The following is a 12,833-nucleotide window of genomic DNA, read 5'->3' on the forward strand; positions in this document are numbered from 1 at the left end:
GTGAGTTTCAGCTGGTTGGTTTTAATGAATGTTGTATAGTCCTGGCTTTCCTGCAGCTTCCTGCCCCAGTTCAAGTTCATTACTTTGACTTACATAGTAATGGGAAGCAAGAAAACCTTAGCAGGTTAGCTGCCTGTACTTCCTGCTAAGTGGATCGTGATATTTTGGAGGCCTCTGGAGAGAAAATGAAGCCTAGTGGGGGTGAATTCCATTCTTTAATTCTACAGTTACTTGAATATTCAAGATTGGTAAAAAAAAATTTAACGCAATAAAATTTTTGCAGTCACATTCTGTGAAAGGTGGCAAGTCTGAGAAGTTGCCCACCCTTTCTTTGGGGGCATGTGAATCCAGATACCCTGCCAGGCCTGGACAGGACTCTCTCATTAGACCAATTCTTTTAGGTGGAAGAGATTTCAGATGCCTGAGGGGTTGTATGTGAGAGACCTGTGTCCACTGAGAACTGACCACCAAAGGAAAATTACTGAGGCCCTGACTGCCGGCCAGTGGGAGTTTGGGGAACAAATAAATGGCTTTCAGGCAATGGTCTTTTGCATTAGAGCCCTTGAAGGCTATCTCTCCCAATCTCCCACTAAATTCCTCCCTAAATGCCCAGCTAGGAAAACATATTCTCTCCTCGCACTTTAAAAAGAGGTATAAAGCTATGCCAGGACTTATATGGGAGTCTCTAACACAGAGGGGTGGGTACAATGTGAAGGTTAGTATCAGGATTCCAAGCTGAAATGCTGTGCTGGGGTCTCATACTAGGGGCACAGCCTTGATCTGGTTGCTTTTAACCTCTTTTTGCCTGAGTTTTCTCATGTGTAAATGTGGAAGAGGAGAACCTGTTCATAGTTTTGGGATAAAATCAAAGATAATAAACATAAAACCCTGAGATCAGTGCCTGGCATAAAGCAAGTGTTAAATAAATATTTCCTTACTTTTATTATTACTCTTATAAATGATTAAGAAAGGCCTCTAGGGGTGGACCTGAGATGCAACAACTAGATCAGAGAGAGCAATGTAGATTTCACTTTGCCTTCAGGTGCCAGGCAGCCATGGCACCCTCTGGCCAGGGAAGGCTAGAATCAGGGGAAAGAGGGTTCCAGACAGGGCTCATCATGACCCAGCCTCCTAAAAGGCAGCAAAAGCACAGGCAGACAGCTGGGTTTGGAATCCCAGCTCGGCTCATTGTGTGAGCTTCTGCAAGTTTCTGAACCTCTCTGTGCCTCAGTTTTCTCATCTGTAAAATGGGCTGCTGGAAGAAGCCCATTAAGTGAAATAGTGCATGGAAATGTCTTTAAACTGTGCTCAGCACATTGTGAGTGCTTAGTAAATGTTAGATATTTTGATTATCCAATTTCTAAGACCTTGCCTTGGCCAGGGAATTGTTTTCCTATATGGGACTTAGTGAAAAACCTCTCTCTGAAATTCTATTTATCTCAGTTCTCTTGAGATGGATGGAGTGAGGGGATGGAGATGTGGGGCAAGTGTTCTGGGACCAGGGTTGATAGTTTGTGGGGTATTCCCAGTTCTGTTTGTCTGTTTAACTACAAACTTCTGGAGAGAGCTTTTCCTCGTATTAAATCTGAAGACAACCTGGTATTGTTGGTAGAACTGGTGTCAGGCTGTGTATTGGCAGGAGCAGCCTTCATTTATGGAAGGTCTGCAGAAAATGTTCTATGTACACACATACTCGGGAGCCAGAGCTGAGAAAACCCTGGGAGAAGTGCAGAGAGATGAGAGCCCCCCCCCACACACACACTGACATTCTTTCTCCAACTGTGGGCCTGTAGGAATCTCCCTTTGCTCAGCGATAGGTAAAAGGGGGGATCATATTTTGACCAATAAAAAATCTGATGTCCTCATGTCCTCTGCTAAACAGGAGCAAATCCTCCTATGAACTAAACCTCTCCTCCCAGGAGCAGAAACCCTCTGCCAAGCCCCCTGTACTCCTGCACTGCAACTGGCGCTGCCTGTAGGATCCCCGGCACTCCTCCCCCAGTGCTTCCCCTCTGGCCAAGGACTGAGTCATGAATGAGCTGCTGTGCTAGCCAGCGCCAGGGTAGAGTTCTGAGGCATTGTTTCTGCTTATCAGTTTCAGGTTTGGTGTTCTCAGCCAAGGGCACCATCTGTGAGCATTCCTTGATGACTTTGACCAGAGTTCCATGTGGACCCTTGAAATGCACCAGTTCCATGTTACTTCATTCCCATCACCCTGGGGGGAGGTTTCAGAGAGATGGGTGGTCTCTCCTCCTTCCTGAAAGGGGGCTACTCAAAGACAGCCCCATTTTCCTGGCACTGAGAAGCAGGTGTTTTGCCACAACCTATAGCTCACTCCCCTGTCAGGCTCCCAATGGAGAGACAGCAATGCCCATTACCATAGTCAGGAGCTTGAGTGACCCAGCCTGGTAGACATATTTTAGTTAAGGTCTCATGAAGTCTTCATGAAAAAATGATCTACATCCTTGAGCTGCTAAGCCTTTATGAACTGTTAGACCTTGCCACAGGTGACAGAGAGTTGGGATAATTAATGTTCACTGCTAATGGATCAACACTCCAGAGGGAAGAAAACCTGAGGAAAGAGAACCACAGTTCTTGGGACATCTTCTAGGCCAGTGTTTCTGGACCTTTTTCTTTTTTTAATAGCCACCCTGCTCCCAGGAGCCTTTTAAGACATTTGTTTCCCTGGTTTCCCCACCCTCTTGAAATTGTAATAACAAAGATACATTGCTTATTTGTGTATGTACTGTGGCCCCAGGAGGGCCACAAACCATTGTAATATCTGAGATTTTTTTCATCCCTGAAGAATCACTTTTCACTTCTTTGAGGGTGATACTGTCTCTATTGAGGATGTATATTTTAGTCTGAGACTCTTTGGCCTTCCAGCCCCAGCTACAACAGCAGGGATGATTTGGGGTGGGCAGGAATAGAGGAAGACCAAATAGGAGATGGACCTACTCCATAAAAGAAGCCATGGGCATGAGTCTACAGGAGCTGAGCAGGGCTGTTGCAGGATACTGTGGGCATCATTCATTCATTAGGTCACCAGAAGTCAGAGCCAACTCCATGCCGTGTAACACAACACAGAGGGTTAGTGCACGTGTACAACGAGCATGCCTGTCTGAGACTTGGAGCCACATAAGGGCAGCTCAGTGTGAATTCTAGGAAGACTGGGACATTCTCTTTCTCCAGCTTCCAGTTTTCCACTTTCATAAACACTAGATGACTATCTTCAGGCAAGCAACTTGGTCTGCATTTAAGATAATTTCCTTGCTTTTTTTTTTAATTAAAAAGGAGAATTATGTCAAAAAGAAGCAGCATGTTACAGCGCTTAAACACTCCTAGTTCATAACCAGATGTGTATACCAGGGGTGCCAAAGAGAACCTCTCTCTCTTCCCTGGACCTCTGTCAGGATTTCACAGTATACTTTTTACAAGTATTTGCTAATTTGAAAAGCAAGAGGGTAATTCATTGTTGCTTGAATTGGCTTCCTTGTGGTAATCAGTGAGGGGAATTTTTAGATCCCTTTATCTTGTTGAAGGGTGAAAGATGAATCAGTTTCCTCTCAGTAGCCCACTGACTGCCCCGCCCAGTGTGGTGGCTGCATCTATTCTTTCCCTGCTGACTTGTCACGCCTCCTTAATCTTCTAGAAGGTTTTATCTGAATTAGTGACATCTTGATGATGACAGCTGCTTGGATTTTTGAAATAGGTTTTGAACGAGCGCTTTTTAAAGGCAATTACACTCTGGGGATGGACCAGTGTGTCTGCACTTTGACAAACTTGAGTGCAAATACCTGGGTTGTCTTTACTGTTGGCAGCCAAGACATGGCAAGTTCTTGGTGGAGACTCTCTCTTGAGCAGTTACAAGGATTGGAATGCCACACTGAAGAGTCACTGAGGCTTGGATAATTCCTTGAAGGTCTGCTTTTGTCTGGCTCAAGTTTACCTTTTGGTCAGTGTCAGCTCTGGCATGAAAGATCCCATGGATGCTGAACTGAGCAAAGAAAAAGCAAGAGGCAATATCCGTTCATTCTGTAAGTATATACTGAAGGTCCACCATGGTGTTGACTGTACAAAACTGTTTCAGACTAGGTCCCTGACCTTGCAGGGCTCACAGTCCAGCAGGAAGATAGGCATGCAAATGGGTGACTGAGATACGGGGTGATAAGTTCTATAATGGATACACATTAAGTTAGGAGGAGAGATGGATAAAAGTTTGGCCAATTTTCTCTAGTGAGATGAGGAAGGGTCAGAAAGAAAATGAAAAGAGAACATGATATTGAAGCTCCATCTTGGAGAACCTGATGGTATTCATCAAGTAAACAAGAGGGGCAAGGCATCCCGGATGAACAGAGGCATGGAGCTCTGAAAGAGCATGGCATTTTGTGCAAAGGTGGGGAGTAAAAGGTGACAAAAGTGACAGTGGGACTTGAATGCTGTCCTGAGGTAGTTTCCTTATTTTCAAAGATGCCATTGATATAAAGCACGATCAAACCTATTTTAGGGAGGTAAATTCAGAATTGTCTGGAGGCTAGGGTGGAGGTGAGAGCATGAGGCCAGAAAGCAACTCTACTAATAATGTTGTAATTATAACCAGGCAAGCAAATTCTTGGAATAATTTTCCCACTGTAGTCTTTGGAAAGGGAGTAGCAATTGGATTAACAAGGAAAATAGAGCAGCCACAATTGTTTAAGAGGTGTATTCAATAAAACATGATGACTACACGTATGTGTGAATAATGAAGGTGAAGGAAGAGATGGGGTGAAGCCCCCATTTCTGTTGTGGACAGCTGGGCACTTTGAGGTCCAGGAGGTGCAGCAGGTATGAGGTGTGGCCATTTAAGTAGGAGGTGCTCCTTGAGCATTTCTATAGAAATGCTGACAAATAATTAGGAATATGTAGTATTGGATGTACTAATACTTGCCAATAATTTCTTGGGTTTCTTTTGGTATTTTAAGAATGTTGCACAATTTTCAGTATTGCTACTAGTTATTTGTTGAGGTGATGCCAAGAAGAAAAACATGGAGATGTTTATTCCATGGGGTACAGGAGGTCAATTTCAACTAATTTTCTACTCATATTCTCATATTTATATCTTCTCCTTCCAGGGGATGGCCAGGTGGATTTTGATGAATTCATGACAATTCTTGGCCCCAAATTGGTGTCTTCAGAAGGTCGTGATGGTTTTCTTGGAAACACAATAGATAGCATATTCTGGCAGGTGAGTAAGAATTTTTTTTAAAGATTAAGTTTAATAGTAAACATGTGTCTAGGATGAATTATTGACTTTGAGTTCTTGGGCTTCTGTACAGCACATGAAGATCTCCTCTGGGCTGGAATGACAGATGCTCCTTGTTGTCTAAATTGAGTCCATACTAGGTCCTGTGTTCCTTGTTGTCTAAATTGAATCTGTACTTGGTCCTCTGAACCGAGAATCAGACTTGCACTCGTTTAAAGGCTTGAGGAATGAAATATCCCCTATACTTTCTTTTTATAAAAAAGAATTTCACATTTTAAAGAAATGAGATTTCTGCAGTTCTGATTCACAAAAATCTTTTTCCTTGGGACACTTAAAAAGGACATAACAGTATTATCTGAGCTGAGTTCTGTCCCTGCATCCAGGAGACCCTTGCTGAGACGATGTCATGGTTATCTTGTGTGTTGGGATGCTGTTGATACTCTTTTCCTTAATAGGACAGAATGATTTTACCTAAAAATTTGTGTTCAGTGCTTCTCAATTTGCTCCTATTTCTGTCTTTTAAAATCTCTTAGGAAAACTCCCAAAATCTAACTTTGAATTATTAATGTGCTGTGAATCATTAATCTTATAATGTGGCTATTATTTCTTGATTATGGAATTTGGTGAGTGGGTTATCAATGATTATGTTAAAAATTGGAGTCAAATAATTTGACAGGTTCAGTTGACTTACTGGTTGACATGTAAAACACCATTCGAGCACAGCACCATTTCTTTAATTTCTTGATGTGTTTTTTTCCTTAACCAAAGATGTTTCTGTAACTTGGATAGGGATTGCAGTTGATACGTATCTTTTGTCTGATTCTGTTACCCATCTTGCATATAACCAACACGGAGTAAGAACAGGTCATATGCCCCGTACTCTAACAGTCACTGTGATGACTGTTAGATGACTGATTTTACAAAAGATGTTTAAGACACAGTCCTGGCTGAGAATTTGGTTGGGGAAGAACAGTTAAGGAAGAGAAAATAAAGAAGTGATTAATTGGTGTTATGGTTACTAGACCATAATCTCCTTGAAGCTGGGGACTTCATTGTTGTGGCACCCTTGGCAGCTGCCACACTGCACACAGCAGGCCCTCGGTAACATTTTTTTAAAATAGAAAGTATAGAAGTTTAAAAAGACATGTGGTGTTGAGGGGTCAGATAAGGAGGCTTTAGGAAGTGGGCCACTGTTTCAAACCTTGAAATATGAAGGGGATGAAGTAAGTAAAGACAGAAAAGATACAAGTCCAGGCCTGTCACAACGAGAGTTTGGAAAGAGTGAGCCTATGAGTGTATGAAAGGCATTGACCACAACACAGGTACCACAATAGTTTAAAGGGAAAGACCTTAGGACCACTGGCAAAATGGATTTAGGGCCTGAGGAAAGAGAAGAGTTGAGATGAGTTGACTCCAAGGTTCCCAGCTGGCTTTTATGGACAGGAATAAGATCACGGACAAAAGAAGTCTTTGTGGAATTCTAAATTGGACACTTGGATGTAAAGTGAAGTTCAATAATCAGGAGGAGAAGGAAAGTCTGTGCACAGCTGAAGTCAGGGATGGATCACAGGCAAGAGACCAGGCCTGAAAACCTGGGGGTTCCTCAGAGCTGGTGGGTGAAACCCAAGGCAAGGATAAGCTCACCAGGGGAAGACACATAGATGAAGGCAAGCAGAGAGACAGGACCCGTTCCTGGAGAATCCATGGCAGGGGACCATGAGATGGGACCTCTGATCTCCACCCTGCACAGACACATCTGGGGAATACTGTCTTCCCCCCGCTGTGGTCATGAGTAGCCCCAATTCTTCCTCAAGAAGGACCTCCATGTCTCTACTTGCCATGTGATAAAAATGTTTCACATTAACCCTTCAGGTATGACTCCTTCAGGTATGATTCTATATTTGAAAGGACAGATAGGTAGAGCACCTGGGCAAAAATAAAAAAATAAATGTACAGTTAAGAGGGCAGAGAAACGCCTCTTCCTACCTGGACTTCTTTCAACCCATGTGGACCCACTCTGGGTGAGCATCAGGTGTTCTCTCCCTGGTTCCCCTTCTTCTCTGCTCCCTTTTATTCATACTTGGAGTGTTTTCTACCCTTTGGTCCTGCTTTCAGGGCCCATCCAGCCTAGAAGAATGCTGCAAGTTCTTCCAGGCTGTAAGCATTCTTCTTGGCCCCCAAACTGAAGGAAGCAGAGCTGCTGGCATTTACAGCCTCTCATCTTCCGGGTTCTTCATAGTAGAACATCTACATGGAGAGGAAATATTTCTCTTACAATAGATTGACTGCCTCTTCCATAATCTGGATAGGCTATATCCAAAATATGGAAATGTTTCTCTTACAATAGATTGACTGCCTCTTCCATAATCTGGATAGGCTATATCCAAAATATGGAAATGTTTCTCTTACAATAGATTGACTGCCTCTTCCATAATCTGGATAGGCTATAATGCTCACAAAGCCTCTGTGTTTTTGTCTTATCAAAAACCCTCCTCCTCACCCAGGATTAAAGATGGGATGAGAAAGTGAGAGGAAAGGGGGACATTCCATTCTGCATATATAAATGAGTGCGGGAATGCACAGACTTGTGGCTGTGGCTCCCTTCTCCTGCTCTTGCTCACTCAGCTCAGAACTGTATGACTAGCAGAGGGGAACAGACACATCAATCAATTCTCAGTAGTTAGCTTCTCCCCTCCCCCCACCATCTGTCCATTCAGGGACAGAGTGAAAAATGGTACTTTAACATCTACAGCATCTGGTTCTTCCTGGAAAAAAGTTCATATTTTCAGCACTTGAGTGATTTTTTGGTTTAAAAGTAAGTTGTGTGTGTGCATGTGTGTATTTGCACATGTACATGTGTGTATTCACCCATGTGCATGTGTGTAAATGCACATGTGCATGTGCATGTTGGCTTTGCTGCAGTGGTTGAAGATGGTGTAGAAGAGGAGCAGCAGAAAGACAGCTTACTCTGTTGGATATCCAGGCTGGACATAGTGACATCAGAGATATCAGTATTCCAGAAAGGAAAAGACCGTTTATTTAAGACACTCTGACAAGGCTTCTGACCAGGGATGAAGTCAGCTTCCTGTGGAAACAGAGTGGATGGTACACCTGACAGGGTGCATTAATGATCTATTTGCTGCTTAATTCATTATATCAAAAGCTGGTGATATAAAACAGCGCTAAATATTTACTATGTCACACAGTTTCTGTGGGTCAGGAATTTGCAAGCAGCTCAGCTGGGTGGTTCTGGCTCAAGGTCTCTCATGAGGTTTCAGTCAAGATGTTGGCTGGGGCTGTGACCATCGGTAGGTTTGCCTGGGACTAGGGGGTATGCTCCTTCTTGTCGCTGGCAAGGGGATGCTGGCTATTGGCAGGAGACCTCAGGTCTGGCCACAGGGACGTCTCCACAGTGCTGCTTGAGTGTCGTCATGGCAAGGTGACACTCAAACCAACAGATGATCCAAGAGAGGACAAGGCAGAAGCAACAGTGTTTTTATGATCTAGCCTTGGAAGACAAACTTGTTATTCTGCATTATCTTCTTGGTTACAGATGTCACTCCTATTCAGGGTAGGAGAGAGCCAACTCTGGAGGGGGCCCTGGGGCCCTGCTAGAGGCTGGCTATGACATAGGGTAAGGAATCTGTAACTGAGCTTCAGTTTCTGATCTGACATTGCTTCCATAGGCTTCCATTTCTCCCAGGCTTTGGTTTCCTCCTGCCTTAGAAGAGACCTGTGACTAGGGCTGTTCTCAGTGTTCTAGAAGTGATCCTACCAGGCACAAGGCCCATCTTGCTAACGAATCTGTTTCTAGTGCTCCCCCCTTGCTGGCTTTCTAGTCTACAGTGCCCAGGTAAAAAAAATCAAATGGGATTTTGCAAAAACAGCTATGTATCAGTAGGTGCTAGTCTCAAGAGTTATGAGCTCCTGGCTCTTTGCAGGAAATTGGTATCAGTGAAGGCAGATTATAATGGGTTACTAATGCAGCCTCCCTCCCGAAAAGGATGGTCTAAGGGCCATGCTACAGAGTCTCCATCCTCCCAGGGTGTTCAACCCTTGGGGTGTGAGGCTCGCATATTTCTTGGCAGCCAGTTCAGAACCTAAATGTCTTGAACTTCCACTGGCCCATATGCAAGCCGATTGTTATCATAGCTAGTTTATTCCACAGCTGTGCACAATGTCCAAGACACTGTAAGTTACCCTAACTTAAAAGTGTGTGGGACACCCCTCCTCAGATTTGGTCCAGATTAGTGCCTGCTTGTCACACTGGCTTCTCCAGCAACAGATCTGCCCAGCATCCCTTTCAGCTATCCACTCCTCCCCATCTGGTGGGACAGCACACAGTGCTGTAATACAATACCCAGAGCTGCTCCCCAGGCATCGCTCCAGGCTTGCCCTCTGTCCCTCCACCCAAACTTTTTGCTCTGGTGGCATGTCTTCCCTGGCCTTCCATTTCTGCCGTGGTTCTCAACTCTTGCTTGCTGTCCCATGGGGACATGTGTGTGCTGGCCCCGAGGGCCCTGCCTGAGATGGGCGAGAAGCCGGACTTAACATTCGTGACTCGTAGGCAGTTGAGAGCACTTGATGTTCCATGTTCATTATATATGAGAGAAACACTACATGAAGCTACAGGCACAGTGTAATGCATACCTGGTTTGCATAAAAGAAGTATAACAGAACATTGACCATGATTTTTCATGTGTGGTAGGCGATGAGTAATCCTGCCTCTGTATTTTATGAAGTCTTCACGGGAGCATGAGTTACTTCTGTAATCAGAAAAAGAAACCTAAAAGAAAATGTGGTCCCAAGTTGGTCAGGTCTATAATTTTTTCACCTGTAAAACTGGAGATTACCTGCTCCATGATGTTGACTATTAAAAAAACTTGCAGGCAAATCGAATTCAAACAAACAGGAGAAATCATGTTCATTCCTGTGAGGCATTTGTTGCATAGGGCCAAGACATAGAAAACACCAGGACCTTTTCTTCCTTACCTGAAGACGTTCTTCCATTTCTTTTAGAGAGATAGGAAGGGGGAGGGCAGAGAGAGAGATAGAGAGAGACATCGATGCAACATCTGTCAGTTGCCTCGCACATTTGCCCCAACTGGGATCAAACCCACAGCCTTTTGGTGTATGGGATGACACTCCAACCAACTGAGCCACGCCAGCCAGGGTGGGCCTTTGCTTTCTTTTAGGATGACTTTTACAGGAGGCAGCGTCTCTCCTTACATCAGATCTGGCACCACAGGAGTGTTCTCCTCTCAATGTTTTGTCAGTGTGACAATCTATCAGAGTTTTGGATCCAAAGCTGCTGGTCCTCAGTTCATAATCATCTGATGGAACCTAAATAGCTTTTCACAGCAATGACCATCATGAGGCTGGTTAGATTTACAGCAAGTGCTTGAATCCCCTAAGTGGTTTTACTGCCTTTGACATATGGAGAGTGGGAAGCATCAGTATCAGCAGTGGGTCTCGAAGTGTGTTCCTGAAGCACCAGCAGCAGCATCACCTGGGACTTGTTAGAAACGCCAATGCCTGGACTCCACCCCAGGAACTCCAGCGGTGGGCCCATCAGTCTGGGTCATCAGGAGCCCTCCAGGTGACTGATTTCTTGCCCAAGTGTGAGAGCCACTGAGCCACTGAGATTTCAGTGCCCTGTCCTGTCCTGTGAGGCAGGCATCTGGTCAGGCTTACTGGTCTGACTCAGACCTTGGTAATTTGATTTTCTTACAGATTTATTCATATTTATGAGTGCATTTGGTGCTTGGTCTTTATAACACTACAGGCATACTTTGGAAATATTGCAGGGTCCATTCCTGACCATCATAATAATGTGAATATCACAATAAAGCCAGCTGTAGTTTTTTAGCCAGTGGAGGGCCTTGAGTTCAGTTTGTAAAAGTGCAACACGTGTGATGTGCAATATAGCAAAGCGCAACTGAATGGTGAGTGCCTGTATGAGTTTAAAGGGGGAAAAGTTACATGTCAATAAGTAACTAACTTTCTAACGTGGAAATGCCTTTCTAAGCATTAAAGCAATGGAAGAACTCATAAATAAAAACTGCTAACTAATTAAATTAAAAGAACATTTCAAAAAAACTAACAAACAGGAAAAATATGGCAATGATAGACTAAGGCATATGTGAAGGGCATTGCTGGAGCAACATGGGGGGAGACCTCTTAACATGACAGTAGAGAAATGGGATGAGGCGCAACAGGCAATCGATACACACTCTCAGTAAACATGTTTACACAGTTGAAGCTCCCTGGGAATCTAAGAAATGTCAATTAAAATAGTAATTGTGTAACTTTTCCCCCCTGTGAGATTAGGAAAGAATGAAACATATGATTATACTCAGTGCTGTCAGGAGTGAGATCAAACGTGCCAACTGGTAGAAATGCAAATTGTGAAATTTTTCTAGCTACCTGGAGATACTTAGCCACTTTTCAAGTGTCTCAACCCTCTAATTAAAAACCATTCCAAGTTTAGGACCCTATCATTTGAAATTAGTCCAAGATGGAGCAAATACTGTTACAAAGATGGAATATTGTACAATTATTTAAAATAACATTTTAATTTTACAGTCTAGAGAGATTGACTTTATAGTATAATTGCATTGCTGTTCTACATCTATTATATATTCATTTATATTCACAGAGGGACCAAAACTGAAGAAAATGGAATAATTTTGATACTTATTATGGGTTGGAATACAGGTGAATGTAAATTTTTTTCTTTATCCTTGCTTTTCTTTTCTGAAATTTCCACAGTGAGGCCATATCTATTCTGTTATTTTCCATGAAGTTAACAAGATCTCAAAGTAACCAAATTGCATTCTAAAACAGCTGTTTTCAGTGGTGAAAAACAGTGATTAGAGTTTCTGAGACATACGCTTTTTGTATGGTAAACAGAGCACAAAGTTAATATGAGTATGTAAAAGTATATAATCAAAATTGCAGCCCCCAGCCCCCAGGAGGAAAGAAACTCTCGAGGCTTCTGGGTGGGAGTTGCCCACCCAAAGCTGCTGGGCAGCCCTCCGCTGTGGAAACCACTGGAGACCCACTCTGGCTGCAGTTCCCCAACACGGCAGGCACCACATATCCACTTAGTATGCTGAAAACTCACATTTTAGAACATCCGAATTGATTTTATAATCAGGAGCAAATGAATGTACAGTAATTTTTAGAATCCCTTCTAAGTAAATCCATGACTGCTGCCTGAGTCTGTGGCTGGGATGGACTGACAAGTGACCTCAGCCAAGAAGAGGAAAAAAAAAAAAAAGTCATTGGTTATATAATCAGGAGGTCCTGGAACCAGTGGCTTAATTCATATCTCCGATAGAATCTTCCCAAGTGTAATGTAAAGTTATTTTCTTTCATTCACTCTGCTTACCATCAGGGGTCTAACACTCAGGGTCCATATAACTGTAGACTCTCAGAAAAGTGTAGCTTTTACCCAAAGTTACTTAAATGAAGAGGAGAGGAGAAAAAAGGAAAAATGGTTATATTGATTCTATCAAGGGTAGAATCTTGCATTCAAATTCAGGGGAGCAGGGAAAGGAACCAGGGAGGCATGAAAGCTGTAGGGACA

General features: G+C 43.4%; 1 protein-coding gene across 3 annotated transcripts in view; it reads left to right on the top strand.

Annotated features, from left to right (window-relative positions):
• The window catches only part of CALN1 (calneuron 1), a 479,834-nt gene that overhangs the window by 297,356 nt on the left and 169,645 nt on the right, over positions 1 to 12,833 (top strand). For all 3 annotated transcript variants that reach the window (XM_045819681.1, XM_045819682.1, XM_045819683.1), the window contains one exon: positions 5,112 to 5,224. In XM_045819681.1, coding sequence (XP_045675637.1) covers positions 5,112 to 5,224 — 113 coding nt within the window. The remainder of the gene's footprint in view (positions 1 to 5,111; positions 5,225 to 12,833) is intronic.

The sequence above is a fragment of the Phyllostomus hastatus genome, unplaced genomic scaffold (assembly GCF_019186645.2).
Source record: "Phyllostomus hastatus isolate PE091 unplaced genomic scaffold, TTU_PhHast_1.1 phas_scaffold_385, whole genome shotgun sequence".
NCBI classification, from domain to species: domain Eukaryota; kingdom Metazoa; phylum Chordata; class Mammalia; order Chiroptera; family Phyllostomidae; genus Phyllostomus; species Phyllostomus hastatus.